Below are 26702 nucleotides of genomic sequence, written 5' to 3'. Positions count from 1 at the left end.
TCCCACGTGGAAAGACATCAGCGCCAACAGCAGCGGGCCCTTTGCAATGCCACCCTCGCGATTGACCGTGCTGTGCCACACAGATGGGCATGCTGCCCACCCTCATCACGATCTTCCTGCTGGCAATGCTTGGGCGGGATTCATACCGCACTCCCTGTGGCGCTGAGCCCATTTACCCGGACAATGACTCGTCTGAAGGACACGCGACTAGCACCGGAGCGCGCGCGGCCCGGGCGGCGAGGAACGAAAGAGGGATGTTGCTGATGATGCTTGCTCTTCGGCTTGCTGATTGGAAATTGTACAACTTTGAGGAAGATCGCGAGCAATGACCCAGCCTGGCAACATCATCTTGTCCACCGAGTCCCACACGACTAGTCGTCATTGAGTTCAGCAGCGAAATCGGCCAGCATCGAGCTGACCTTGCGCTGGAACAAGAAAGAACAAACAGTCTGAACTCTGAAGCTTCCCTTTCGCGCTCGCGCTAATCTGGTGGTGAAGCTCAAATTTCGACTCACTCGTGGCGCTGGCTTTGGTCCATCATCCTCCTCCGCATCGCTCGCTCCATCGCTTCCGGCCCGTTTTGCTGCGCGTCCTCGTTTGCTACCGCTTCGTGTCGTGCCCGACAAATCGGCGTTGCCTTGAAGCGCTTCCAACTCTGCTTTAAATTCGCGCTGGTGCAGCGAGGTGATTAAAATCAGATCACCGAGCGACTGGACGTGGCTCGTTCTCATCTCACCTCTTCGCGGATCTTCTTCGCTCTCTCCATGGACAGGCGGCCCGGCTGAGCAGACAGACGAGGCGTGTCAGTTGCATTCTGCCATCACAGCCAGCAACGAAGTAGTCTGCTCACCATGCCCAGCTCTTCGAGGATGCTCCGAACGACTTTGCATTGCCGTGCAAGATCAGACTCGTTGTCCCCGCCGCATCCCTCCGCTTCGAATACTCGCTTCCATTGTTTGCGAACTCCTAAAGAGATTATATGCGTGAGCGTGAGCAGATTCTTCTGAGGCGGATATCGAGCTCGACTTCGACGCACCACAAGCAAGCACGTATGATTGCAAACGTTTGACCTCTGCAATCTTGTCGGAACTCTGCGCGCACTTTCAAATGAACGACAGAATCTCTGGGCACACAGCTGCATTAGAGCGCTTCTCACCTTATCCGTTCCGGGTGTCTCGCCTTTCGACCTCCGCCTCTTCTTCATGGCACTTCTGTCCTTCGATGTACCGCCACTCTTGCGCCTCCTCTTCTTCTCGGATATCTCATCATCATCAAGCAAGTCCTCCGCATCCGTAGATCTCTCGCTTTGCTCCCGATCTTCTGCTTCGGACTGCATGCAGCGCGCACAGCCAAATCGGATGTCAGCAGACAGACGTCTCCTTGACGCCCTCGACTGCGCCGCATAGACTTACCAGCTCCTCCGATTCTGATCCCGCGCCATCGGCCTGCTTGGCCTCTTTGGTCCCCGACGATCCAGATGTTGCCTTGACCGCGGGAGCAGCACCAACCTCCGACCCTCCGACCTGCTTGGATGGAGCGGCAGAGTCTTTCTTCTGCTTGATGACCTGTTTCCCATTGACCGTCTCAAACTTACCACGAGACGCACAGAAATACATGGTCAGAGGTATACAGTCAGCTTAGCTCACCTCACCTTCAGGCGAGACTACAAGCGTGGAATGCTCGCCAGCAACCTTCGTCCCCGAGACTTCCGTCTCTAGACGGAGCGCACCCAAAACCTCGTTGCTGAATACACTCTTGATAATATCTCACCACGCATTCTTCAATCGTATCCTTTACAAGCTGCTTGTGAGGGGCTAGCGAGTTCTTGCTTTTCAATTTCAATTCCTGAACCACATGTTGCTGAATGATGTTGCGCGACAGTTGACTAGAGCGCAGCATGCAGGCGTACACTCTTTCAGCCTCTCTCTTCGCACCCACTGTCCTTGCTCCAGCAAGACTTACCCTATGTCTCCCACATACCGCTCAAAAAAGTCTTGGATGCACGCTACCACTCTAGCACCGTCTGGTGCGTCCTTGCTTGCTGCCGGCATGTTGTAGAGGTCTGAGCGAGGGTATGACCCAACTCTGGATGGGAGCGTTCTGAGCGATCCATGCAGAAGCTACGGGAAGGTTGCCTGCAGCTTGTACGATCATGGGACTACACCAGATTGGCGTGGAATGTTGAAGGAACAGAAATGAAATCGTGTGACGAGTTAGAGGGGCAGGGGCGTGTGGACATTCACATTCGGAGAGCATATCCATATATACCTGTGACTGTATAGCGAGGTGAAATTCCCCCGTCCATGCTGTGCAGGCGCATGCTGTGCCGCGACATGTGGAGAAGGCGCGTGTCGCGTCGCGGGCTCTGCGCGTCGCCCACCCCGCGGAGACTCGAGCGCTTGAACATGCATTCACGATTATTCACATTCGTGATTGTGATCGATGTATCGCGAGATCAAAGTGAAGCTTATAGCGAGCGGTGAACAACGCCATGTCAGCCCATCACAACAACAATGGGCCTCCCACTCTCGACCCGGAAAAGTCTACCACATGACACATCACACAGAGCAGGTCGAGGCGAAGCTCAGCAGCTTGCACTTCTCCCAGATTGATACGCTTTCAAGACGAACGGGTGTGTTGGACTGTTGGTCGCAGCCATCTGATTGGTGTGATGGTCTGTTTGTTGAAATATCATCTCAGACTGTAGGCTGATGTACAACAGATGTAGCGAAGCAGGTCGATTGTCGGTATGGACATGTCTCTGGTCTTAATTGCTGCTCTCTCATCGCCTGGTCCTGCTGTCGCTCGAGATGACGAGGGCACGGGCGGCAGAGGGAGCATGTTGCTTGTCGTGCATTGTTGGAGCGCAAGTGCTCGATGGAGAAGGGTCCCGGCGGAGGAAAGAAGGGGCTGCTGAGCTGCCCGCTCGAAGGGAAGTTGCGCTTTGAAGCATGGATGGCAAGAAGCATGAGCTCGACGGGCGGGGGGGGGGGGGAAATGGAAGTGCGCCCCAATCTCGGCACGTTTCACCGCTCGCGCGCCCTTCTCAAGCGTCCATCTTGCTTCGCTTCTTCGAAGGCGTAGCCTGAGGAGTCATCTGCTCGCCATCCATCTTCTTCTCACCCTTTTGCTCGGCCAAATAACGTTCCAGCGCGATTGAACCCCCCCTAACTCCCGCCATGCTCTGTCTCATCTTGACCAAGATCCTACCTTTCGGCATCCAAGGCTTGAGCTCGGGAGAGTATTGGATGAGCTTGGACGAATTTTCGTTGAGGATGCGCAGCATTGCGTAGGATAGAGCTGCCCAGTGTTCGTCTGCGAATGAATTCGGAAAGGATGACGATCAGCCGTTAGGATGCATGGAACATTTCTCACCGTCGACAAGACAATGGGACACGCAATGCTCACCTCCAAAAGCAGCCTGGGCAAAGCAGACGACGTTTAGGCACGAGGTCCATCAGCAGTCAGTTGGGCACGGCCAACGTGCAGCAACCTAATTCGTCCGCTCAGAGACTAACTGCGGAAGCCGGTGTCTTGCTGTTGCTGGGACTAGCAGGCAACGAGCTCTGACCCTTGCTCTTGCCCTTGGGCGTGCTAGTAGCAGACGAGGATGCCTTTTTGCTCTTCTTGTCGGGACTATCCGGCTCATTCAAAACATCTTCGCCAGGAACGAAATCCGCAGCCATTTCTTCACTCTGGCTCACGCTCTTTGCGTCGCTCTCGAGATCGGACGAGGCTTCGCGCTTGACGGATTGGCGCACAGGCTGGAATGGCAGTGGGATGGTGATGCGATGTCAGATCACACTGCACAGCGCCTGCAAGTGCCGCGATGTGATCAGAAGAGCCACGTTGCACATGAGCTGCTCCACTACTCACTCTGGTCATTGTTGACAGGATCACTTCCTTTACTTAATGTTCAAAATGTCGGAGCGAGTGTCGCACGCTTCTCGCTGCTGAGCGCCGTTTCCTGGGATCGCAAAGACCAGCAGTGGTGCGGTGAGGCGCGGGTGCAATCAAAGTGGTTGATGGTGTGGGGAGGGCGTTAGACTTCTCGAATTGGGAAGTCTGAGTGGGCATGAGATGAGATCGCGAGTGCAAGGATCGACGCGGTGCGGTTCACGTTTGAGTGTGTTGCAGGCTCATGTGCGGTGCGCACTGGTATTTGGCTCCCAATCAGGATCGCACTCGAAGCTCAGCTCAGCTCAGCTCAGGCGCCTTTCGCAATCAGCACAATCGTGACTCAATCAACAATCACAGATGTGAACCACGATCAAGTCGCGACCTCCTCTCATCAACCACTTGAATATACTGGTGGCGAGCAGACACGACGCATCGGCGCCCGAGTGATGATGATTGCCTGGTAATCATCGCTATACGCGTTATGAACAAGGAGGCGCGCAGTGGTGCGACTCGTTTGCGCAAGACCGGTTCCCAACAAACACCTACTCATACTCGCGCTGCTGCTCTTGCGCATGCATGCGTCGAGCGAGCGAGCCTTGCTGTGCTTGCTTGGTCTGACCTTCTCCTCTTCGCACTCTTGATTGACGGTGCGTTTCTTCACCCCAACGAGACGTCCGTCTAGTAGCCTGCCGCGGCAGCTTGTTCGTCTCTATATCGGAGTTTATCTTGCTCGAGGCAATCGGGCATGGACTCGAGATCACGTAGCTTGCCTACCCGCACACATACTGTTAACGAGGAAGAGCGCCGAGCCGCATGGCAAGCTGCCCTATGCAGATCCTTTTCTCTAATGCCATCGACAATCCATCTGGCTTTTACCCGATTCGAGCAGCGTGTGACGTGTCCACTGAATGCGTACAGACATCCACCCTGAGGAGGTAGTCCGAAACCACACGAGCATGCAACTGGACAGTGACCTGCTGAGCTATCGTATGCTCTGGATTCCTTCTCGTCTCTTGCCCACCACTTCCGTCGCGTGTGGTGAAAATGCACGGATCGTATTGCAAAGATTGACTTGTATCACAGAACGACGAACGAAGCAGGAGTGTATCTCTTTGTGCTGTATACGCTCTTGCCGGCCTGCGATTAGATGCCAGTTCTCAGAGTCAGCCAGGGCTGAGCTTCTGAAAGACTCGCATCTCCCACGGCGTCGTGATCGCCAACAACGACCTACGCATCAATTTGACGTGGACACTCACCTCCCAGCCTGGCACGTCCTTCATGATCTCTTTCTCCCTCGCTAGCGCTGCCGCCTCTCTCCTGTAAGCATCTCTATCTCCCTCTGCCATGAGCATAGGCACCAAATGAATGCGTGACCAAGCCTTTTCCCTCTCGAGTTCTCTGTTCACCAAACAATTGCCAGATGTTCAAGTCAGCATGTAGAGGCACAGATATCAGGAGCAGAACAAACCCTCTCCAACGCAGCTGTCCACCAAGTCAATCGATTGCACCAGCTTGCTCATTCGTACCGACAAATCTGCTCCAAATCATCAAGAGCTTCTGAACGAGACTCACTTCTTCTCGTGCACACCAGCAGCTACTCTATAGAATCCGTATGCGCAAATACCAAAGACGGCACCAAAGATGGCTATTCCACCAGGACCTCTAGCTGGAAGGTTGCGCTTGTACCTGATCGGTTCGTAACCGCCTGCAGGAGGCAGGTCCTGCGAGTAAGGCACTGTGAGCGAGCAAGAAAGAGGGAGAGAGAGAGAGAGAGCGAGATAGCATCGTTAGAACAGTTGCTCGAATCGCACTCGGCATCCGATGGAGCTTGGGCACTGGTGCGATCGCTGCGATCCTTTCTGCTAAATATCGCGTAGAGTCGCACTCCGCTCGTACACTCACCACCGCCAGAGGACATCTTGCGACTATCTAATCCCAACGAATTGCGTGTGAATACCAGTATACCCGGAACCTTGAGTCTGCGAGGGCTTAGAGTGTAGAGCGAGTCGACAGTCTTGAAGGCGTCAGACTCGTGGACGTGCTCATGCAGAAAGGTGTTGTCGCTGCGAGATGATTGTGATCGGGTGTTCTGGAGATCGACGCCCGTCTACGAGCTCTGGTGTGTGAACCGCGTTTATATATTCCGGACGTGCGCACACCATGCTGCAGTCGCCATGATCAGCCAGCCAACCAACCACGTGGGCGCGTGTAGTCAACCCCAAAGACCGCGTAGACGCGAGCAGGAGGGCGCACGGACAAGCTATATAGCAGCATGCATGCACGCGCGCGCGCCGCGCTCGACCAAGATTGATGAGTGTATGCGTGTGACGACGAGGTGCGCGTGCACTATGCTGCACAACTTCCGCGCCAAGACGGAGGGGGAAGGAGCGAAGCTGCTGCTCATCAGCAACTCTTCCCGACTATCTTTTGCAGAACAAACCGATCTAGGAGCTGTCTACATGTGCCATTGCACAACATTCACCACATCGAAATGCAAGGCAGCCTCGAGTGGAAGAAATGACGGAGAAGGATGAGCTGATGCTAAAGGGAGAAGACGCCGATGGGGCGGCCACTGTCGAGCGCCACACTCTGCGCGAGCGCATCGCGCCCCCTTTCAGGGAGCTTACACTCTCGACAGAAGCACAACCTTCGCTTGGAGCAGAACACTCTTCACCACACGACGAAGCTACATCCCCAATCGCAGCATTACCAGCCGCAATAGACGATCGGCCACATCTGCTAGTCCTGTGCGGTGTAGTGGGATCCGGCAAGTCCTCATTCGCCCAATCGCTCTGTTCTCTCCAACGACCACGCTACATTCGAGCCTCTCAAGACGTGCTTGGCGATCGACAATCCGTCATCTCTCTCGTCTCGCAGAATCTTGCACAAAGACGCAACGTGGTCGTGGATCGAACCAATGCGGATGCTTCTCAGAGGGCGTACTGGTTGGATCTGGGTCAACAGTATGGAGCCGAGACGGACATCATCGTCTTCGATACGCCCTTTAGTACGTGTCAAGCACGTCTACGGGCAAGAAAAGACCACGAGACGCTCAAGTCTCCTGCTCAAGCACTCAATGTGCTCAGATTATTCACGAAGCAATGGAGGATGCCCACGATGGAAGAAGGCTTCGAGCATCTTCTTGTATTGCACGCACGGGAGGAGGAGGAGGAGGAGGAGGAGGAGGAGGATGAAAGCCCAAAAAGACCTGACTATGGGCATGCTGAACCAGCGCAATTTTGGAGCGAAGAGGCGATCATGCACGTACTGCAACAGCTGCAGGCACAGGCATGCCCTGCTAAAGCTCGAGATAAATATGTCGCCGAGTGGGAAGCGGGAGGAGGCACAGGCGGTGCGCAATGTCGAGGGAGTGGGCGCGGACGCGGGCGCGGAAGAGGTGATAGGTCAGGACGCGGCAGAGGCGCATCGAGTGGTGATGTGAGCAGCGACAGAGGGAGAGGGGCGCACCGTGGAAGAGGACAGTACCGGCACGAACCGGGCAGTGTACCACCTTGGCGTGTGCCCGGCGCTTTCGGATCTGCAGATCATCACGACCAGTCACACATCGCCGAGGCACGCTGAAGCTTCCACTCATCCAGGCGCGGATCGAGGGGCTCTTTGGCCAAGGCCAGACGTGCCCAAAGCGTGCTCGTGACCTCTTGCTGACGGGCTGACGCGGAAGGAACGAGAGGCACGAGCTCGGCTTGGCGCTGGTGTATTCCGACCCTCAGCCACGCATCTCGAGCCACGTGTAGCAGCAGCACTCGACTTCACACCTGCCATCAGTCAAGCATGTCGAATCTGCTCTGCCGTATGCGACGAGCTGAAAAGCAGACGGTCCTGCCAGCTTGCACATTGCTGTCGGGCACTCTTCCGAGCCGCGCAACACCAGTGCCGTGCATATTATCGATTGCTAATGTGTTTGCGTGCAGAGTAATGAGTGGTGCTTGGTGGTCGATTGTCGCCAGCCGAAAAAGCTTCTAGGAATGCCAAGATTCCGTCGTCTGCAATCAAAATGATTAGAGGCCCAACCTTCGATTACTTTGCAGTGTCTTGCTTCTTGTGGGGAGCATCGTCCTTCTGCGCCTTCGACCCCTCGAAGTACTGTCAATCACAACAAAAGGTAGCAGATTCAGCTTCTGAAAGTCCCCATCCCATGTAGCAAGCATGCAAGGACCCAACGCTCACCTTTCCGACCTTTGCCAGGACATATCTAAGTGATCTGCCGAATCCAGCAGTGTAGACGCCCTTTACGCTCTGAGCCCAAGCAGGCCCCTTGACCGTCTTCGCAATCATCTGCAGCAAAACCCTTTCAAAGTCTTTTTGCTCCACAGCAGCTTTCCAAAACGCTTTGCGCCTCTCCTTTTCCGCATCCGCGTCGTCAGAGTTTCGGGAGACGGCGCTGGGCTTGCGTGTCACCTGGTCCGATCGCCTGCTCAGCGACAGGGCCAAAAAGGCTGGATCTGCATCCGGATGAGCCGTGTAGTGCGCTTGCACCTTTTCTCGGAGCCGTAGAGGTAAGCGACCTGCGTAGTCTGCTCTAGTGGCGGCAGACGTATCTTGCTACAGGCCGTGTCAGGTCCGAATGGTATCAGTATGGGAGCAGTACATCTCAGGGGGCAACCAAGGAGTCGCATACGTGCTCACAATCATGGCAAATCGATCCGCCCTGGTCTCTTCTATGTGGACAGTACCAAAGCTCCTGACAAGTCCGGCATATAGCCGCCTGAATTGGTCTCGCTGGCCCAGCACGATGTTCCGCACCTTGTCCGCATTCTCTCCGCCTGGCACACTCATTCTGAAATCTCCAGTGTAGCTGAGAGAAGCGATCTGCGTGTACAGCTCCACCTCCGTGAAGCGCTCTGGTAGCAGCAAGAGTGCTACGCGCAAAGCAGAGGTCAAATTCACCTGTTGCGCTAATCGCACGCGAGCGTCTGCTTGCAGCATCGCGACCTTGGGAGACGATGCCAGCCTCTAAGCGTCAGTGAGTGTCAAGTGTCGTGAATTTAGAAAGCATGACACGTACTGGTTTGTGCATCCTTCCACTGACGTACAGCGTGTCCCAGTCGAGCAAGTCGTTGCACAGATCATCTACAGAGATGACGCCGTACTTGATGAGCTGGAGTCCCGCCGTGAACATATGCATCGCATCAGCATGATGGGACTCGCAGATCTGGCTGGCGTGCACACCTGACGAAGAACGCAAGGTACAAAGACTCACCTCATCCCCTATCTTGACATAAGGATTGTACCAGAGTCCAGCTCCCCATTTCTGAGCTTTTGCAGCCGCAGTGCCTCCGAGCAGCCTAGCCAACGTGGGGTAGTGTCGAGGGTGCTGCTTCATATTGACGCTGTGCCAATGCTCAGGATGAGCAACAGCCATGACGACATCTATCATTTTCCCTTTGGGACCTTGAGGTCTCTTCGAATGTTCCGGTCCCGCATCCGACTGTTTGAAGACCCCAGATCCATAAGCGAAGGCGAAACGGATGGGTGCGCGGAAAGAAGAGTGGATGTTGGAGAGTCTGCGATTGAGGTCGGAGGAGAGGGGAATCATTTGGTTTGCTCCAAAAGCTTCGGGAAAGGAAGGTGGTGGAAAGGAGGTCGTGCGCAGTCCGGCAGGTGGGGCTTGAGGGGCCGATCGTCGTGTCGTGCCGGTGCCAGAGGAGCCTAGATCCCGTCTGCATTTTGCAGAAGTGTGAAGCGTTGCGCCTTGACTCGGTCTTGCTCTACCCATACGCGCTGACCGCTCATACCAGCTCGGACTCCTGGCAGAGAAAGCGAGCGGCACCTTATCCTCGCTTTGAGCACGCGCTACTCCCAGCCCTCGCGTCACTCCAGCTATCCTCTCCGACGTCCCTATAATCATGCGACGCGAAGCAACATCTCCCACGCTCGCAATCCCTCGACGGCAAGTGCACTATAAACGGCAGAAACAGCGGGCGCAACCGACTGTCAGCGCTTATTCTTGGCAGGTGCCATGTAGGCAGCGCTCAACAAGACTCGCCTGCATCGTGTAGAATTGCCTCTAACCTCATAGGCCCCTCCTTGCAATTCCACGCAAAGATGATCCGGGCCGCGGAGGGTAAGGAAGGCCAGCGAGCGCCTACAAGGGTTAGCCTAACAATTCCTCAAGCTGATGCTAAGCAAAGCGCTGCGCGTGCAAGTCGATCCCAGATGGCGTGTGGATGTGCGTGGGAGCGTTCGGACGTCGCAAGAAGAGGGAGGTTGCTCGCGCGAACAGAAAAGAACCCTGAAAAAGGAAACAAATTAGCTTTCCTTGGACTCGCCCGCAAAATAAGTGGAGGGGGGGCCGTGTCAGGCACGCAATTTACACCGCGTGCGCGGCGCGCAATTGTTGCTGAGCTCAGCATCCAGCGCGCTTGCCGTGACGGCGTGACCGCATATATATATGCTGCCGCGTTGAGCAACAATTAAGGCACGCGCTGGAATCACAAAAGGCGGATGGGATGGGATGGGATGGATCCTGCGCACCGTACGCTCCTGATCGATGCAGCACAAAAACAAAATAGAATTCATCAATCCAAAAGCGCGGAAGGAGAGGACTCGCTCGTTTTGTTATTGCCCCGTCATTTTCGGGGTACGACAGCAAAGATGTAGACCAATTCTTTTGACGTGCTTGCTTGCTATGCACGGGTCCCCGGCCCCATCTCCTTGACCACGCAACGCGTGCGAGCATCTGCACTTGTCTGTCCGTCCGCCTGCGCAAAAGTCTGTTGCGTGCATGCCACACGGTCCACCCTCGCGCTGGGCCGCGCGCTCAAATAGCAGCAAACAGCATACCCGCATCCATCCACACACCGGGCATCACTCGCGAGCAGTACGATGTGTCTCGTGCAAGTCACCTTTGAACGTGGGGCATTGGCAGCACACAGCGTCTAGGTTGCATCTCAAACTTCAATTTGCGTCCCATCAGGGTCGAATCTCTGACAAGCACATTCAAGTCAAGATGTCTAGTGTTCTCGGCCGAAAGAGCTGCACTCCTTCCACAATCCTGCGGCGCCATCGCTTCTCGGCATCGCTATCCTGGCACGCATGCGAATGTAGGACTGTATTTTCATTGTTGTGAAACGGACTTCGACACAATGAGGGTTTTGTAGAGTGTACTTGAGCGGGAGGAGAAGCAGAGACGAGTTGCAACTTGATGAACAGTCGTCTTCGCTTATCCGGAACCACCGCTGTAGACCTTTCCGAGGAGAAGCTCTTGGAGCTTGTCGTAACCGGAAAGCACACCAGCACCGGCAATACCACGGAGAATGTTGGCTCCAGCACCTGCAGATGAGCGAAGACGAGACGGGAGCACGGATTGGTGACGACTGTCAGCGCAAACTCGTGATCGCCGATCGCGCAGACGGGCTTCCGATGCTTGGCTGCATCGTTCTTCTCTGCAGAAGCAATAAGGGTGCCCAACTCACCCTTGAAGAGAGACTTGACACCCTCGGCCTTGACGATCTCGGAACCGGCGTGAAGCATGTTCTTGTAGTGGGGTCCGGTACCACCCGAGGTCATCATCATACGACGACGGATAGTGTCCAGAGGGTAAGAAGCAAGACCGGAACCAGTGGTGACAACCCATCCGAGAGCGAAAGACGCAGCGAAGTTGCCCTGAAGAGATCCGGTGAGGACGACGGGCTTGAGGGAGTCGTACATACCGAAGTACAGACCACGGTAGACGACGATACCAACGACCGATGGAACGAAACCACGGTAGAGACCAGCGATACCATCGGAAGCGAGGGTCTTGCGGTACACGTCAATGAGACCGTTGAATTGACGCTCTCCTCCACCCTTGGCGGAAGACTTGGCGTCGTTTGCCAGACGGGTACGGGCGTAGTCAAGAGAGTAGACGAAGAGCAAAGAAGATGCACCAGCGGCACCACCAGACGCAAGGTTGGCCGAGAGCTGCTTCCAGTAAGGGTCGCTCTTGGGGACCTTGAAGAGACTCTTGAAGAAGTCCTTGAAGGCAAAGTTTAGGGCCTGGGTGGGGAAGTAACTGCACGCGCCGCGGGTTTGCACGGATCAGCAAAGCTGTGCAAAGACAGCAAGGGATGCAAACACACTCACCGGATGACGTTGGCGGTGTTACCACGCCAGAGAGAGACGGCGCCCTCCTGAGCGATGGTGCGGCCGAACTGCAGGAGTAAAAGACGCCGTTAGACCGCATGTCTCCATCTCAGCTCAACCAGTGGAAAGTCTAGCGCCTGTGCAAACTCACGCAGTCACCGATACCCTTGTAGGGAGAAGCGAGACGGCCCTGCTTGATCATCTCATCTTGGTTTTGAATGAGGAGCTTGACTCGCTCGATGGGGGCAGCAGCGGTCTTGGAGACAGCGGCGGAGACACCACCCATGACTGCGTGAGAGCAGGCGCTTTGGCTTTAGCGTATAGCTCTCACACCCGCATCTCGCAAATCGATGTGCGTGCGAGCCAGTGCACTCACGGAAGTCAGTGGCGAAGCCACTGAGGCTCTTGGTGCCTTGCTTGGAGGGGTCAACCTGTTCGCAGAGAGCAGAAATCAGCATGCAGCGCACGTCACCTTTCCATCGCGCTTCCAACGTACGACTGTGCCCCTGCACGCAGAGAGAGAGAACCAAGGCAAGAAAGCGTCAACCTCTGGCCAACTGGCTGGCACCATGAGTCTTCGTAAACATCATAAAGAACGACTCACATTTTGACGAATGCTGGGGAGACTGAGTGGTGATTAGAAGACGTGAACCGGTCAACGGGAGGTGGTCGGGAATGAGGAGAAGAAGCTGGACGAGCAGCGCACAAGATTTCAAGCCGCACCGCTCGTTCGCGTGCGCACGCACGCACGCAAAAACTCTCGCACTCATCATGCACGCACGCTCTTGAATTCCTTCATCGGCGTGGCCAGCGGCTATAGCTGCTGCTGCATGGCTGGGCTGGGCTGGGCTGTCTGCTCGGGAACGAGCGCGTGCGTCCACGCCGGTCCGCCCGCGGCGCTCATCGTGCTGGCTTGGGTCTGCGCGACTGCTAATGCATGGCGCTGCTGGTCTCCGGCTCTAAGCGAAGCCATGCGACGAACCTCGATCGACGCAGGGCAGGCCGGGCTGTGGCCATGGTCGGCTAGTCAACCCTAACCACGATGGAGCGGCTGAAGCAGGGAGCAGACAAACGCGCACTCAGCCAGCCAGCCAGCCAGATTGGCTCACGCACGGAGCGCAAAAAATTCGTTTCCCTTTCTCAGCTGCACCAAAATCTTAAAACTTGACGGACGACCTAGCTGCGCTGGCCTGGTGATGGCCATTCACGATTGTGATTGTCTGATCTCCGGGCACTCGAGCAGTTCCGCCCGCGAAGAGACGGCTGCATGGCTGCGTGGCTCGGCTGTGTTTCGCGCATGAAGATTTCGCTCATTTGCTGCTGCATGGACAGGCCAGGCCAGGCGTTTGTTTCGCTGCTGCTGCATGCAAAGCGACCTTAAGGCCAAGCGCTGCTGCTGCTGCTTGCGTGCTGCGCTGCTGGAACGTTTGACTTATCGCTTCTTTGCTGCTGGGAGATGCATGCGATGGGATGATGGCGGCGGCCCCTGCTGCTGCTGGGCTTGCCGCGCGACTCGGGCGCCGACCCGTTGTTCCGTTCTATTCCGCAGCTAAAATTATTCTCGATAAACAGTCAGCCTCGAGCTCGTACTCACGACTCCACATGCGTGTGTCGAACAGCATCATCATTCGTGATTGTGATTCTCATTGATCCTCGTATCGAGCGTCGAATCAAGCCTCGCAACGACTACGCACATCAACATCGCCACTCAAGCGGCATGATGACTACCTGAAGCAGAGGATGCGCAGTCTAGTGTGAAGCGCGATCCCACCTGAGCCAGCAGAAGGTGTGGATGACGTGAGGGTGTCGGATGCCTAGGGCACACTCGTGACTTCCGACCACCATGCGCGGGCAATATGGAACGGACGACGCGCGGGCGGGTATCAGCCATAGGCCCAGTGACGCGGGGGGGGGGGGGGGAAAGGTTTTGCAGTCACCAAGCAGCGAGGAGCGGTAAGCAGACGCCCACGATTCTCTCTGCCTGACGGCCTTCTGAAGCAGTGGCAACGCCGCCCATCTAGCAGGCGCGGCGGGCACTGCTCTGATCCATCACGCTCATCACTCAACCTGCCAGCTTCGCTGCGCATCCAGCGTTCTAGACACGCAGACATCCCAGTCAGCCAAAAGGTCACCGCACCCCCCGCGCGTGGACAGGCGCAGTAGGCCTTGCGGCACCCAAAGTGCTCTCTGGCTGAATCGCAAGGCGTGATCCAGCCAGAGCTACGTGTGGGCGTTTGCGAGTCTGCACGGCGAAGGCGGTCGTTTGCAAGGCCCCGCCCTGGAACAGCAGTGGCGTGCCCCAGAAGCTGAAAGCTGATCGGCACTCGAAGCAGCTAGGCCTCGGCGAGTGTTTTGAGAGAGCGGTGGCGAGAAGTGATTGATGAGAAGGAGGGGGAACGTGAGCAGCTTCGCAGAACGTATTTAGGCAAGCGTCATCTCCCATCAGTCCCGCCAAATCGTGCCCGTTGTTCTCTCCCCACCCGAGCTCTTGACCGCTCGCTATATATGCTCTATGCACCGCACGCAGGTCGTGTCGGCTCCAGCTCATATACCGTGACACTCACACTGCGCAAGTCGCAGCAAGCTCAGAATTTGTAGCCCACATTGCCTTGCAACACTTTGACTTCAAAGTGTAGATCGGTTGCCCAACATCATCATGCTGTTTCTCGGCCCTCAACTCAGCCTTGTAGCACTCCTGTATGTGCTAGGCTTGATCTGACCGATCGTCAATGTCATGCGCGCTGACCGTCTGATCACAACTCTTCCTGATTCTGACAGAGCTGTTGCAACGTCTGTCTTGGGACAGCCCGGCAGACATGCTTCAAGATCTGTCACCGACGACATTCAGGTACGTACTTAGTCCTGCTTACGAAAACCTTCCCATCTGGACTTCGAGCGCTGAATGCGTCTGCTCCTCGTCCTCCTCCTCCTCTTCCTCTTCATCAGGTCACATCACCCGATCTACTTGGCCGCGAAGCTGACAGCTCTGTTGAGATGTTGAGCCGCCGAGCCTACAAGATCGCTCTTCCGATCGGGAAAAGTAGCCTGAAAAATCTTTGGACCGTGACTAAAGCGCACGGTCCGAAAGCAGGTTTGATGTCAGTAGGCAATGCCCTACTGAAGTCTCACGATGTCATAGTGTGACGCTAACATGCGCCATTCTTGTGATTTGCTGTGTGAGCGCAGGTACGCTCTGAGTTCCAAAGTGCGTCTAGCTTACAAGGCTGAGCATGTGACGTGGAAGAATCAGCAGACCATCATGCGAAGCAAGTGGCGAAACCACGGTGCTAATGTCCCGCCCGCGAACCAACAGAAAGGCCGCAAGGTCGTTGGCAAGATTCGAAAGGTGCTCAAAATCAAACCGCGCCATCGACGCTCCTTGCTGGCTCGACAAGCTTCTGCACCGCTAAGCCGTCGATCGCCGTTGGGAGGAGTCATCACTGGTCTCAAGACGGCAGGCAGGTACGTCAAGGACACTGCTAAGATCACTTACAAACACGGCATCGGCGCAGGAACTACGTGAGCGAGATAGGATTGGCACGCCTACCGTCTCGCAGCGACGTGCTGACCTTTACATCGGCACAGCTTTGCCAAGAGCGCCACTGCTCGTCAAAACTACAGAAAGGGTGGCTTCCACGTCATGATGGACTTGAAGAAAGGCAACACGGTCGTGTACAAGACCAATGGCATGAAGATCACCGCCGATGGAGGTTTCGGTCTCAAGAGTGTGGACCAGATTGACAGTCAATTGGCAGATTTGAAAAGGATGTATAAGCAAGGCGGCATTCACCGCCGTTCTCCACTCGGCGCAGAGGTTAGGCTTGTCGCTCCCGTGGCGGGCATGATGCAGAAGCGAGCACCTCTTGCAGATTACTATGGCGCGCAAGAATTGGAGCGGCTCGCCAAGATAAGGTGGGGAGGAGGACCCAAGCCTGAAAGCAAAGCATATCAAGTCCCTGATGTGCCGAAATTGCGAAGTCACTGGGGATGGCAAGGCTACCCTAGTCGCCCCTCCATCAATGGGCCTGTCACTCGCGTTCCTCGACCCGTAGAAATCATCGGTCCCACGAAACCAACAGCCGTCAAACCTCAAGTTGCACCGCAGCCCGTGCAGACTCCTGACAAAGTGCCGTCTAGCACGCCTATCGAGGTAAGTAGCTGTGTGTGGGCACGGGCCATTGATTCGGAAGGAAAGGTGTTCAGATGACTGCTCCTTCTGCTTTGCTTAGTCTCGCGCAGTCATTACGACCACTGAAAACTCTACCGAGGTACGTGACTGATCGGCATGGACGACCTGGTTGGGATAGACTTGGGTGTTGAAACTGGAAGAGTCGCCTTTGATGTTCCTCGGGACGATCTCCGCGCTATGGCCAGCACGTTCTTCAGAAGCGTTGTGGCGCATTGAAAGCTTGCTGGGAGGAAGTCGGCAAGATGTTTAGAGGAGGACGTGAGCCAGGATTTCAGCAGCAAGAGCCCTCCAAAGCATCGCAAGGCCTGTCTCGCCACGTAGGCGCACCTCGAGTTCAAAAAATGTCGGCAGACCAGCACAGCCCCTCGTACGACGCTTTCACCGATAAGTCACCTCAACGCACAAAGGGCCGCATTGCTTGGCAGGGCGAGCGTCTGACCAAAGACAACATTCCCAGACAAATCAAACTGCGAGTCCCTAGGCCGGTCGCGCAGGCTTGGCTCGGCGAGCCATAGTCCCCAATCCGGGCCATCCTGCCTTATTCAAAGTCCCACTGCTCGCTCCATTCCTCTCCAACCCTCACACGATCTACTTCACCCGCTAATGTTGCTTTGAAGCTCGAAGCGGCTGTTATTCTCATTGATCCAAAAGATGACTAGAATACATGCAGGTGCGAGGCGATGTGCTGTCTGACTGTAGGCGCTGAGAGTCGAGGTGACTGGGAGAATTTACCTCTCACCTCCCAATGTTCCCATGGGCGTCTTGGAGAAGTCTCGCCTGTCAGAAGCATTAGGATGGGCTTTGGAGGGAGTCATGCCAGTCTCTGGGCCGTGTTGAGATGGCGTGGTGGGTATGGAGCTGGAGACGCCGGCAGCAGCAGCATTCGCAGCAGATGTAGAAGCAGTCGTGCTACCCACAGCTCGGTTTGCGTGAGTGCTGAAGCCGTACAGACAGCCGCTAGCAAGCAAGATACATGAGATGTAGGGCGCCGCTGTCAGAGATGGAGCCAAAACACGGTCGTCGAGCCTCTTGCTACTCACAGATACTTCGAGTCATCGATGACTCCGTCAAAATAGACGTTTCTCAGCTTGAAGAATGTGTTCGCAGTAAGCAAAGAGTCACTACCTGCTTGATGTTGCTGGCCAATTCTAGAGACCCCGAGATCGTCGGCAACATCTTGTAGTCCTCCTTTGAGCGTCTTGCAGCTCCTCATGAGATACTTGATGTCGTATACACAAGGGAACCAAAGCCTAAGCAGCGTAAAGAAGTCTGACTCTTGAGAGGGCAAGGGGGAGCAGGTCACCACCTTCAACAAGTAGCCAAAGTCGTAGCCCCTGAGATGACGAGCAACACGCGTCAATGATGATAGTGTAGTGCTTGATGTACGTTCGCATCGAAGACACTCACGAGTGGAAGCTGACCCACTTGACATCGTCGAAGAGAGCTAAGCCGGAAGTGATGAGGAGCTCGCCGAAGTGCTCGACATCTATGCCCATCCTCTCATGCCTCTCAAAGTCCAGTCCGGCTTTGTGCAGCAGCTCAAGTGATTCAGGAGCGCACATATCGTCACTGGTGGGCGCCGAATGTGAGATCGCTCCTCTTCAGCGCACATGGAAGTGAGCGAGGCTACTTGGCACACTCACTTGACTGAGAAGCTGAAGTTGAACTGCCAAGTGCAGACCTCGTTGGGCGGTGGCAGCTCTCCGTTCTCGTCGCTCAGAGTGATGCCCAGCTGGATGAGCTTCAAGAGGTCCACGTTACATCTCAGTGTCTGGTAGTGATAGTCGGAGGATCCTTTGAAAGTTCCGATCGGTCTTGCCACGATGCCTGGGAATTCAGTGTCCTGTATGCGCAATGGAGCGGATTTTAGATGCGGTGGGATCAGCACGATGGGCAGTGAACGCAGCACACCATCAGAGATCGCGCCAGATGAGCACGCCGCCACTCACCATGGCGACGTAAGGATACTTGATGATGGCTTCCCGCAAAGCAGCCATCTCGCTCTCCACATTGTGGGCCCAAACCTCCCGAATGCGGCCCGTCATCTTGACAAGCCTCTAGCGTAGAGATCTATCAGTCTACTTGATCTCAACGGCCCGGCCGCGCAAGATGGGAGCTGGTACGCCGGAGCGATCGCGATTGGACGCTTGCTGATAGGGCGACGTTTGTTAGTCGTACTGCAGCCACCAAAGCTAGCAGGTATCTTGGAGCGATGCAGTGAGGAATTTCAGCTGGATTGGGTACGCTCTAGCCGATGAGCAGTCGCTACGATGTCAAGGCAGCAAGCAAGTCAAACGACTTCATGAGACGTGGTTGAGAATTGAAGCCTGTCCGTTGCCAGCGGTGTCTGTGTGGTGGTCGAGATAGGTTCTATAGATTTAGCCAAGGTGGTCGTCCAGACGAAGCATCAAGGGAGGTGGACCGCCTGCGCGTAGACGCAGCACTGATGGCTGCTCAATTTGGGTCACGTGTGCACGAATTGCCTGGAGCGTTAACCCCCGCGCTCCAGCTAGCCGAGAACGTGAGACTCGTGACTGGTCATTCGGTCAGTGGTACGTCTCGTCCCAAGACGCGGCATCCAAAAGGCCAGTAGAAGGAACCAACCTCGAAGCCACCTTTAAACATCTCTTTTCTTCGTCAAGATTGAGACGTCGTCAGCTTAGCATGTAAGATCTCTGGAGAAGCGCAGCACAAGAAAAGCCTGTGGATGAGCATGCAAATCCCATCCTATCGTGCTCGTCGTGAAGCTGGTGGAGGTCCATCACGACGACGCTTTCTCACCCGCGTCGGGCACATCAAATCGGTCTTGGGCAGCGATCTTCGTCATCGTAGATCTATGGACTCAACGATAACATTCCATGAGGGCCTACCTGCCTAGCGAATGACTATCGTGCCAACATGGCCAAATCACTTGCACCAGGAGTCAACAGGCCTGCTTTAGGGGAGAACCGTGGCAACACGCGAGGATTCTTGTCAGCCGAACACTTGCAAGCTGTTGCAAGAAGCAATGTTGGAGAGAACAGTGCCAGATCGCCCCCCACTCGAGCTCTTGCGATGCCAACCGACGGCGCCGCATACGCACTCTCAGGAAGTCCTTCGCCCACCGCGCGTCCACCACCACCGCCACGACAGACTCCCAAGACAGGTGGCATGCAACCTAAGTCACCGGCCGCAACTCTGACCAAAGGCGCTGAGCAGAAGTCCAAGCCGAAACACAACTCAATCGCGTCTCGCCCTCTGAGTGTATCACAGACAGGTGCAACGCACGTCACGCCTAGACCCGATCCCACAGTCAAACCTCTCTCCACTCCGCATTCACTCGCGGCTTCTCCGCGCAAGGGTGTAGGGGTGTCTCCGACACGTTCACCGAGCTCATCGGCGCTGACATCGTGTGAACAGATTGCCAGTCAGGCGCAAGCTGGACATGTCGCAAACACCTCATCGATGAGCCCATCAGGTCCTGCGTCGACCACTCTTCATCATCAGAGCCCCGGTCAGTCGCAACTCGATCACCATAGCGAAACGTCTCAGCCCAACTTGGCGACGTCTGCACTCAGCGATGCTTCAATGCAGCAGAAGTTGGCTCCTTTGACGTCGTACCAGACCACCGCCAATCAGCAAGCCGAAATCAAGCACGAACCTGCCAGCGGTCTCCAATGGCAACAACAGCAGTCAGAAGCGCTTGGACAGAGCCCACAGGGTGCAGCTTCAGCAGTCGATTCTAGCGCAGCATCCATCGGAGTGCTTGCCCCTCTCGACGGTCCCGGGACGCTTTGCTCTGACCTCTCACCGCAACACGCGGTGCTCAGATCTGCCGCCGCCAGTCCTGCTCAGGGATCGCGTGAGCAGAATACAGCCGCATCCCTTTCCCCGCCCCCTCATGTTGCCTCATTCTACACATCCCTAGACCGCACCCCAGATGTTTCGGGTGTCACGACCTCGTGCAAGATCGAAGAGCACCACCAAGAGGAGCAAGAGCAGGACGCAGGCTTGCAACAAGGCCCAGAATCTTACGTAGCCGAGCAGTGGTCGGAGCACGACCGTGTGGTGCTAGTAAATCATTTGAAGGCGCATCCCACAGACCAAGCTCTGTTCATACGCCAGTGTACGGTTGCTGAGGGTCATCCGTGGTGCATGAATCTTGCACATACGGCATATCAAACGTGTCGATCCTCGGTGATCTGGAGAGCTATAATGCCGCATTACGATAGCGCTCGCGCGCCGAAGAGGGAAGCCCTTTTCACAACTGTCCTCACACAGGTGGAACACCTTGAGAGGTTGGTGGATGATGTGCTGCAAAATCTTCAGGTTTCATCGCGTAAGCTCAGTCTCGACCAGATTCGGCAGGCGGCCTCGTCGGCTCCCACTCAACACATGCGGATACTTCTCGAGACGGATGCTCATATTCTAGAGGGGAAGGAATCGCAATTTCCTTGGCTGTCCGGTTTCCGCACTATGCAGCTGGCCGGACCGCCACAAGCCGACGTCAGCTCCGCGCACACATCATCAGCGGACCATCTTGGCCTAGCAAATGTGACGATGTCCGGGGCGGGTGCGCACAGTCACCGCTCTCAATCAGCACCTCTCGCCCCGCAGTCCATCAAGCATGAAGACAGCCACCTTCCCCAAGAACGCTACTCTGCTCGTGCGCAATGCCCAGGCCTACCCCCATCCGATGCAGAGAGGCTTCGTTCAATCGAGGGTTCATCGAGCGGTGTAGCGAGAGACAACACAAATGCAACGCACCCTGCCCTGCCTTGGGTGGTGAGTTCGGTGCCCCACGATACAAACACACACGTACTGACCTGAGCTTCAGCTTCCTTCGCAGTATTCCATAAGTAATGCGGCGGCCGCGAGCCACCTACTACCGCCAAGGACTGCCATTCCGCAGACCAATCACCATCCTGCTCCTGTCCCTCACCACGCGGTAAGTGACGTGCGTCCGTCAGGCCCCAATGCGTACACTCATGCTTTCTGGCCCTTTGTGGTTCCAGGATGAGCTTGAGCAGGCGCGCGAGTCTCTCAGGAAGGAGATGACCATGGCATTTCAAGCACAGACTGACGCAATGAAGCGTAAGCTGCGAGAAGAAATTTCTGCTGAGCTCCAAGAAGAGCACGCCAAGAAGTATCAGCGCATCGAACATCAACCACAACCACGCGAGCAGGCAAGCCCAGACGTCGAGGCTTTACCCTTTCAAATCACCTCTCATCAGCAGGACGAGATGCAAGGAGTGTCGAATCGATATCAGTCGCAGTCGGCCGAGTCTGAGCAGCTCAGGCGCGCAGACGACATTGCTTGGGAAGAGGCGATCAAGGAGAGGAATGACGCTCATGCATTGAAGTTTTCCACCTTGGAGCAGAGCTTGCAAGAGAAGGACAAGACGATAGAGTTCCTGCAAGAGGAGCACAGTCGCTCGAGAGAGTATTTCACAAAGAAGATCGTCGGCTTGGAGCTGCACAAGGATAAGGTCGAGCGAGAGCTTAAAGAGCTCAAGGGCCGTCTGGCACGAGGAGCATCGACGAAACCGTTCGACTGCTCCAATTTCGACCGCAAGGGTTCGCCTGACGCGCGTCCGAGCTTGGGCTTATAGAAAACGCAAGATCCATCGGGACCGTCGACTTCAGCAAGGTTGTAGATTTCCCGGAGCGTCCAATTCGGGCCTCATTCTCATCCGCATTCCAGCTTCACCGATCACAATGCGAAACACCAAGAGTCACTTCACACCAAAATGTCCAAGTATGCATCCATGTTGTCCAGTTGCAAGTGCGCCTCTGGAGGCGCCCTGTATTCATGCATCCACCACACCATTTTTCACCCTTGTCCTCTTCCCTCATAAATTCCTTCCCGCAGAACGTCGTAGTTGACGACCCTATCCATGAGAATATATGCGCTGTCTGTCGCACAGAGCAGAGCGAATCAGAGACGACAGTACATGGCATGCATTGCAATGTCGACCAAGATGTAGCAGATAACGTGGGTGACTGGTCAATTCCAGCGACGTTGCAGCGATGGGGGTGGATTTGCAAGTGTGCGTGGCTGCTGGTGCGAAACAGACGTGGTCAGACGTCGCGTCTGGCGGTGTCAGTGGCTGGTAATGATGCGCAAACCTCCAAATTCTGGCAGCTCAAAGTGAGAAGAAAGGTTCGCGGCGCTCGTGCTCGGTGTGCTCGAGGGAGACACGTTTGAAGAGCAATCTGCCTGCTGAATGATACCTGAGCCAGAGGGACAAGAGATGAACATTCTGCTAGTAGGCATTCCCAACCTGTCCGATAAAGCCTGCACGACGATTGGAGTAAATTCTGCTTGGACTGGCGGCGCGGCACATGTCGAAGAAGCGTGTCAAAGGCTGATAAGTCTTGCGCGATGATGCAGAATAAACCCGAAAGCAGTGTGAAGACTCTCACCAAAGATCAGGTCGACGGTGATGGTTGGAAAGCTTTCATCCACCAATTGACTATTGGCTTCGAGCTCCGATGGAATATGCAAAACGCGGTCGAAACAGTGTACGAGAATGACGCGAGAACAAGCCGGTTCGTGCTTAGAATGGAGAGTCGAAGCAAAACGAGGACACGTTCATCAGCAAGGCACGCCGTGTTGTTTCGTGCAGGCTCGTGGACCTTACCTCATGGATATAGCTGAGCACCCTGACCAAGGTGGAAATTTCGTCCGTCTTTGTGAAATACACTACGACGTCCGACCTATTCTTTCTGATCCACTCCATGATGCTCTTCCTCCAAGCGGAAGATCGATTGAGTCCATCTTTGCTCTTAGCGTTCTTTCTGATCCTCGAACTTCTGTTCCAAAGCGTCCATTCCTGTGCGATGGTCCAGAGGAACATCTTGACCAGCGCGATGCGATAATGCAGAGCGAGCAGGACGAAGAGTATGACTGCTGTGTACGCTACCATTTGAGCCAATGTGACGGGTGCTAGAGCCGCATTGCCTGCTATAGCAACAAGTCCAATGCAAAGCGATGTCACAATGACGAGCATCGAAGCTTTGCGTTCGCGAGGCAGAGTGCGTCGAGAATGGAGCTGCAGAAGAGAGGCAAAGGGAAGGGAAGCATGGTCAATCTTGGCAACCTGCCCATTCATAAGCAGGCAAGGGACTCACGATGCAGAGCAAGGAGATAGGAAAGCACGTAAGGACGCACAGGAAGACCATAGAGACTAGCGCGCAACGACGAAAAGTTCACAATGTCAGCTGATGCAGGTGGAAGCCCATGAGGTGATAGCTCTCTGCCTACGTGTCAACCGTATTCCTCCCACTCACAAACGCCGCTAAGCACCGTCAAGTCAAAGCGAGCCGTAGCGCACATACACATGGTCAACGCCGCAAAGAGCAGTACAGCGTTAGCCATCGTTGCCGTTCGCGGCAAAGTCCAGGACAAAAATCCCGGCAAGACCTTGCTCGAGACCAAAGCTTCCACTGTGCCGCACAAAGCTACTACGCCCGTGATGATGCCTCCGCTGAGCACTATACAGGCATCGGTCAATACCAAGTATCGCAACCATGCTCCCGTACTGTTTTGAGCCAGACTGGCTAGAATGTTGGGCGTGCCGATGGATGATGAGAGGCTGCGTCCGAACGAGAGGAGTGCGTTGCGTCAGCTCCAAAGTACGGTCACAATTCGACGCCAGCAGCACTCACGGCATGACAGCCACGATGAGCAAGGCAAGCATAGGCTCGGTAAGGATAGATATGTGCAAGTTCCTCAGAGCTTTTTCAAAGCTGCCTCTCTTGACCGACGCCACATACGCCGGAGTGGTCTCCACGCCCGTCAGGCCAACAAAAGCCAAGCAAGTAGCATCAAAGACGATTCTCACTGCACTCTTTTCGCTGCCGCTGCTGCGTCGCGTCAATGTGCGTCTGCTTACGGTAGAGACTGCATCTCCATGGAAAAAATCGACCCAGTTGGAACGTAGTTGCACATTGCCCATTCTGATCCAGCTGATGAGTCCAGCGATGATTAGGATGAGCATGGTGACGAGGTGCAAAGAGATCATGCCAAGTGCAACTTTGGAACTGTCCTTGATTCCCATTAGACAGATGATGGATGTTGCCAGTATGAGTAGCACGCTGATCAATTTCATATCCACATGCGTCGTCGTCGTCGTCGTCGAAGCGGTTTCCGCAGAAATATAGCTTGCAGCTGTTGCAGCGCTCACCGCGCCCGTAGCTAGCGCGTCCAAGAGATTGAAAGCGGCAGCAAGTAGCGGAAAGAGTGTAGCTCCACTGGTAGAGTTTGTAAGGTAGGTAAAGTTTCCCGCATCCGAGCCTCCGAGTGCGCTAGCCAATTCGACGAGGATGGGTCTGAAAGGCCAAAGCAGCAGCGCAGCGAGGGCCATGCCGATCGGACTCAATGCGCCGCTCACGGCCAACACGGCAGGAAGAGAGTAGAAGGCACTTCCCGTCACGGCGTTGCCTGCTAGTGCGAACGCGCGCCATTGCCCAAGCATCGCGACCGGTCGACGGAGCACTTTGTGCTTGGCAGAATCCAGCTCAGTCTGGTTGAAGACGAGCATAGACATGCTGCCCCATCCTGCAAACTCCCAATCCGACGAGCCTGAATCGAGCGCATCGTCAACGTGGAAAGAGTCGCACGCGCCAGGATCCGCACACTGCTCGACAGGGTAAGTACCGTTCGAATGACGACGATGATGGTGCTTCTCCTTGCCATCAAAGTGAGCTGCGGCCGACCTGTTCGCCGCAGAGTGCCCTCGCCTGCGGCTGCGGCCGCCACTAAGACGTCTTCCTTTGCGCTGCACGGCGCAAGCTTCGCCTTGTGCCACTTCCTCCTCGCCCACCACCGCATCTCCGCTCTCCAATCTCTCAAAAGTAGGCGAGAAAATTCTGCGTTTGCGCTGTCTGCGTATGATGGTAGCGACTGCGCGAACAGACAAGTTGGACGTCATGCATGCACGCATGGCAGTCATTGCCTCTCAGCTCGTTGCAGCAAAATTGTGGCAATTCTTCTCGACGCAGCTGCTCTCCACTCACACTGAGATTCGGCAAAGCTTGGGGGATAAGCGGACGAATTGGACGCTTGACGCTGCCTGCTCGTCTGTGTTGCGGTATTGCTCAGCTCGTAGGCTTGTTCCACTGCACGATCATCCATATCGACCATTCGACGTGTATTTGAATATCTCCTCCTTCTCAACGGACTTTCGCCCGGAGGGGCGTACAAGGAGCGCGCTGCGCATGGCGGGCTCGAACGGTGCGCCAGTGCTTGATCGTAAGAGCGCGAATTGGCCGCAGCATTTGGTTCTACTGCGTTCGAAGCGCCGAGGTCAAGGTCCAGAGCCTGATAGTGATGAGGGATGATGTCCGCGATATCGCTCTCTGCGTCGAGAGAGGCGCGGAAAGCCATTTGGTCAGTGGGGTGACTCTCTCAGCACACCTTGCCCCGATACACTCACCGCCTCGCGCAATGGACCAAGCTTGGCCCCCTCCCTCCACCCCATCAAGCCTCAATCGAGGTGCCAAGTCCCTATCCATCCCTTCCCACCCATCATGCGTATGATTTGGCGTGTGTTTCCTGCTACTATTGCCGAAGCTCAACCTCCTGCCTTTGCCTTTTCCCTTACCTTTGGCCACACTTTCGGTGGGCGACTGGGACAAGGCCGAGTTCACTTGCACTGAGACAGGGCTGGTCCGAGTGTGGTGCAAGATGCCGCAACTCGTCCCTGTTTGATTTGCTGAAGGTGTGCTGGGAGAGGTGGCTGCTGCGTCCACAGTCTCTTGCACAGTCCCTGCAGCTACTGTGTCTTTGCTACCGCTCGGTGAAGAGGACGAGGAGGGGAATTGGCGAAGCGCTCCCGTCGGTATCGATGCCATTGCTCGACATGAGAGCGCCCTGCGCTCCCGCCTGGCGTGTAGGTATGTATGTCTGCTGCGCTGCTATCGAAGCTTTGTTTGGTGGCCCTCGCAATCAGGGTTCGCGGCTCAAGGATAGAGTATACCCTCCCACTATCGCGAGGAGTGAGTCGACTGCCTAGCCGAGTCACGAATTCAAGTGAGTGTCCGAGCCATTTCCTCAAGCTTTGGAAGTGACCCCAATGATGTACATAACATAGCATACATATGGTGCATTCATGATGAAAGTATGGAAGCGTCTCGTTGTGTAGTAGTGATTTGGCGCGTTGGCTTGCGCAGACTCGAACTGCAAATGGTGAATGCAGAGGAGGAGCGGAGCGCATACCGCACGCGTGGGACGGAGACGGAGCCGGAGCACCGCGGAGTAACGTCATGGGCTGGCGCGGGGTCCGACGTTATTGACTCGGCGCAGCTGTCAGCTCTCGATCCTCAGCGCCGAGCATCTAAACTCACCATCATCAGGCATGCACCAAGTGCGCCGCACCTTTATCTCTCTCACACCATCACGAACCGAATAAGCCGTCTTGGGCGTCACACAGCAAACCTCGCCCAGCTGCTGGCTGAATCGTTGTCAGGTCCTCGCTGTTAGGCAAAAAGCCAATCATAGCTACCTCACACCGGGTAGCTGCCTTCTCACATCCGCTACTCACCG

General features: G+C 55.5%; 11 protein-coding genes across 11 annotated transcripts; 3 read left to right on the top strand and 8 right to left on the bottom strand.

Moving 5' to 3' along the window:
• Positions 1–176: 176 nt before the first annotated feature.
• IE81DRAFT_324745 (hypothetical protein) lies at positions 177–1886 on the bottom strand. The gene is made up of 7 exons (XM_025514314.1): positions 1413–1886; positions 1157–1330; positions 1037–1091; positions 851–966; positions 737–781; positions 516–671; positions 177–425 (listed from the first exon to the last, which is right to left on the bottom strand). The coding sequence occupies exons 1-7, from the start codon at positions 1614–1616 to the stop codon at positions 372–374; spliced, it is 804 nt and encodes a 267-aa protein (XP_025368411.1). The 5' UTR covers positions 1617–1886; the 3' UTR covers positions 177–371.
• Positions 1887–2992: 1106 nt separating this feature from the next.
• IE81DRAFT_342186 (hypothetical protein) lies at positions 2993–4074 on the bottom strand. Its single transcript, XM_025515685.1, has 4 exons — positions 3877–4074; positions 3519–3764; positions 3409–3421; positions 2993–3315 (listed from the first exon to the last, which is right to left on the bottom strand). Exons 1-4 carry the CDS (start codon positions 3883–3885, stop codon positions 3047–3049), a joined length of 537 nt encoding a protein of 178 aa, XP_025368410.1. The 5' UTR covers positions 3886–4074; the 3' UTR covers positions 2993–3046.
• A 628-nt stretch (positions 4075–4702) lies between these two features.
• Positions 4703–5993, bottom strand: IE81DRAFT_337832 (GRIM-19). The gene is made up of 4 exons (XM_025515516.1): positions 5803–5993; positions 5473–5635; positions 5157–5298; positions 4703–5037 (listed from the first exon to the last, which is right to left on the bottom strand). Exons 1-4 carry the CDS (start codon positions 5816–5818, stop codon positions 4978–4980), a joined length of 381 nt encoding a protein of 126 aa, XP_025368409.1. The 5' UTR covers positions 5819–5993; the 3' UTR covers positions 4703–4977.
• A 220-nt stretch (positions 5994–6213) lies between these two features.
• On the top strand, positions 6214–7930 carry IE81DRAFT_324741 (P-loop containing nucleoside triphosphate hydrolase protein). The gene has a single exon (XM_025514313.1). It carries the CDS (start codon positions 6418–6420, stop codon positions 7480–7482), a length of 1065 nt encoding a protein of 354 aa, XP_025368408.1. The 5' UTR covers positions 6214–6417; the 3' UTR covers positions 7483–7930.
• A 77-nt stretch (positions 7931–8007) lies between these two features.
• On the bottom strand, positions 8008–9769 carry IE81DRAFT_292150 (Mmp37-domain-containing protein; the record flags this gene model as incomplete). The annotated part of the gene is made up of 4 exons (XM_025511940.1): positions 8008–8463; positions 8548–8853; positions 8927–9019; positions 9122–9769. 4 exons carry the CDS (start codon positions 9767–9769, stop codon positions 8008–8010), a joined length of 1503 nt encoding a protein of 500 aa, XP_025368407.1.
• Positions 9770–10827: 1058 nt separating this feature from the next.
• On the bottom strand, positions 10828–12656 carry IE81DRAFT_324739 (mitochondrial carrier). Its single transcript, XM_025514312.1, has 7 exons — positions 12590–12656; positions 12482–12491; positions 12362–12416; positions 12137–12273; positions 11986–12053; positions 11337–11914; positions 10828–11193 (listed from the first exon to the last, which is right to left on the bottom strand). Coding segments are annotated over exons 1-7 (960 nt in total). The 5' UTR covers positions 12592–12656; the 3' UTR covers positions 10828–11083.
• A 1338-nt stretch (positions 12657–13994) lies between these two features.
• Positions 13995–14732, bottom strand: IE81DRAFT_181814 (hypothetical protein). Its single transcript, XM_025510712.1, has one exon. It carries the CDS (start codon positions 14531–14533, stop codon positions 14114–14116), a length of 420 nt encoding a protein of 139 aa, XP_025368405.1. The 5' UTR covers positions 14534–14732; the 3' UTR covers positions 13995–14113.
• A 779-nt stretch (positions 14733–15511) lies between these two features.
• Positions 15512–16304, top strand: IE81DRAFT_181736 (hypothetical protein). The gene has a single exon (XM_025510711.1). It carries the CDS (start codon positions 15626–15628, stop codon positions 16190–16192), a length of 567 nt encoding a protein of 188 aa, XP_025368404.1. The 5' UTR covers positions 15512–15625; the 3' UTR covers positions 16193–16304.
• Positions 16305–16783: 479 nt separating this feature from the next.
• Positions 16784–18561, bottom strand: IE81DRAFT_324735 (CAF1-domain-containing protein). Its single transcript, XM_025514311.1, has 5 exons — positions 18124–18561; positions 17818–18017; positions 17582–17743; positions 17215–17508; positions 16784–17131 (listed from the first exon to the last, which is right to left on the bottom strand). The coding sequence occupies exons 1-5, from the start codon at positions 18217–18219 to the stop codon at positions 16903–16905; spliced, it is 981 nt and encodes a 326-aa protein (XP_025368403.1). The 5' UTR covers positions 18220–18561; the 3' UTR covers positions 16784–16902.
• Positions 18562–18763: 202 nt separating this feature from the next.
• Positions 18764–22192, top strand: IE81DRAFT_367611 (hypothetical protein). Its single transcript, XM_025517093.1, has 3 exons — positions 18764–20938; positions 20991–21101; positions 21169–22192. Exons 1-3 carry the CDS (start codon positions 19073–19075, stop codon positions 21763–21765), a joined length of 2574 nt encoding a protein of 857 aa, XP_025368402.1. The 5' UTR covers positions 18764–19072; the 3' UTR covers positions 21766–22192.
• IE81DRAFT_324733 (hypothetical protein) lies at positions 22103–26288 on the bottom strand. Its single transcript, XM_025514310.1, has 8 exons — positions 25594–26288; positions 25175–25516; positions 23825–25061; positions 23447–23751; positions 23288–23343; positions 22798–23208; positions 22580–22712; positions 22103–22483 (listed from the first exon to the last, which is right to left on the bottom strand). Exons 1-8 carry the CDS (start codon positions 26009–26011, stop codon positions 22257–22259), a joined length of 3129 nt encoding a protein of 1042 aa, XP_025368401.1. The 5' UTR covers positions 26012–26288; the 3' UTR covers positions 22103–22256.
• Positions 26289–26702: the final 414 nt, after the last annotated feature.

This window comes from Ceraceosorus guamensis (genome assembly GCF_003144195.1).
Source record: "Ceraceosorus guamensis strain MCA 4658 unplaced genomic scaffold IE81scaffold_46, whole genome shotgun sequence".
In the NCBI taxonomy this organism is placed as follows: Eukaryota; Fungi; Basidiomycota; class Exobasidiomycetes; order Ceraceosorales; family Ceraceosoraceae; genus Ceraceosorus; species Ceraceosorus guamensis.
This window is presented reverse-complemented; position numbering and strand designations above follow the sequence as displayed.

Coding starts and splice junctions, on each gene's coding strand:
- IE81DRAFT_324745 (XM_025514314.1), bottom strand. CDS start 1,616: ATGTATTTCTGTGCGTCTCGTGGTAAGTTTGAGACGGTCAATGGGAAA. Junction 1,331..1,412: donor GATCAGAATCGGAGGAGCTG/GTAAGTCTATGC, acceptor CGCTGCATGCAG/TCCGAAGCAGAAGATCGGGA. Junction 782..850: donor TCCTCGAAGAGCTGGGCATG/GTGAGCAGACTA, acceptor CTGTCTGCTCAG/CCGGGCCGCCTGTCCATGGA.
- IE81DRAFT_324735 (XM_025514311.1), bottom strand. CDS start 18,219: ATGACGGGCCGCATTCGGGAGGTTTGGGCCCACAATGTGGAGAGCGAG. Junction 18,018..18,123: donor AGTATCCTTACGTCGCCATG/GTGAGTGGCGGC, acceptor TTGCGCATACAG/GACACTGAATTCCCAGGCAT. Junction 17,132..17,214: donor ATCGATGACTCGAAGTATCT/GTGAGTAGCAAG, acceptor CTTGCTTGCTAG/CGGCTGTCTGTACGGCTTCA.
- IE81DRAFT_324741 (XM_025514313.1), top strand. CDS start 6,418: ATGACGGAGAAGGATGAGCTGATGCTAAAGGGAGAAGACGCCGATGGG.
- IE81DRAFT_337832 (XM_025515516.1), bottom strand. Junction 5,299..5,472: donor GCTGGTGTGCACGAGAAGAA/GTGAGTCTCGTT, acceptor TTTGGTGAACAG/AGAACTCGAGAGGGAAAAGG. Junction 5,038..5,156: donor AGGACGTGCCAGGCTGGGAG/GTGAGTGTCCAC, acceptor ATCTAATCGCAG/GCCGGCAAGAGCGTATACAG.
- IE81DRAFT_324733 (XM_025514310.1), bottom strand. CDS start 26,011: ATGGCATCGATACCGACGGGAGCGCTTCGCCAATTCCCCTCCTCGTCC. Junction 23,344..23,446: donor GACGGTGCTTAGCGGCGTTT/GTGAGTGGGAGG, acceptor GTTGCGCGCTAG/TCTCTATGGTCTTCCTGTGC. Junction 22,484..22,579: donor CACCGTCGACCTGATCTTTG/GTGAGAGTCTTC, acceptor CCGCGCCGCCAG/TCCAAGCAGAATTTACTCCA.
- IE81DRAFT_181814 (XM_025510712.1), bottom strand. CDS start 14,533: ATGAGCTGGAGCCGACACGACCTGCGTGCGGTGCATAGAGCATATATA.
- IE81DRAFT_181736 (XM_025510711.1), top strand. CDS start 15,626: ATGATGGACTTGAAGAAAGGCAACACGGTCGTGTACAAGACCAATGGC.
- IE81DRAFT_367611 (XM_025517093.1), top strand. CDS start 19,073: ATGGCCAAATCACTTGCACCAGGAGTCAACAGGCCTGCTTTAGGGGAG. Junction 20,939..20,990: donor ACCCTGCCCTGCCTTGGGTG/GTGAGTTCGGTG, acceptor CCTGAGCTTCAG/CTTCCTTCGCAGTATTCCAT. Junction 21,102..21,168: donor CTCCTGTCCCTCACCACGCG/GTAAGTGACGTG, acceptor TTGTGGTTCCAG/GATGAGCTTGAGCAGGCGCG.
- IE81DRAFT_324739 (XM_025514312.1), bottom strand. Junction 12,274..12,361: donor TGGCTTCGCCACTGACTTCC/GTGAGTGCACTG, acceptor GCTCTCACGCAG/TCATGGGTGGTGTCTCCGCC. Junction 11,915..11,985: donor AACACCGCCAACGTCATCCG/GTGAGTGTGTTT, acceptor CGGCGCGTGCAG/TTACTTCCCCACCCAGGCCC.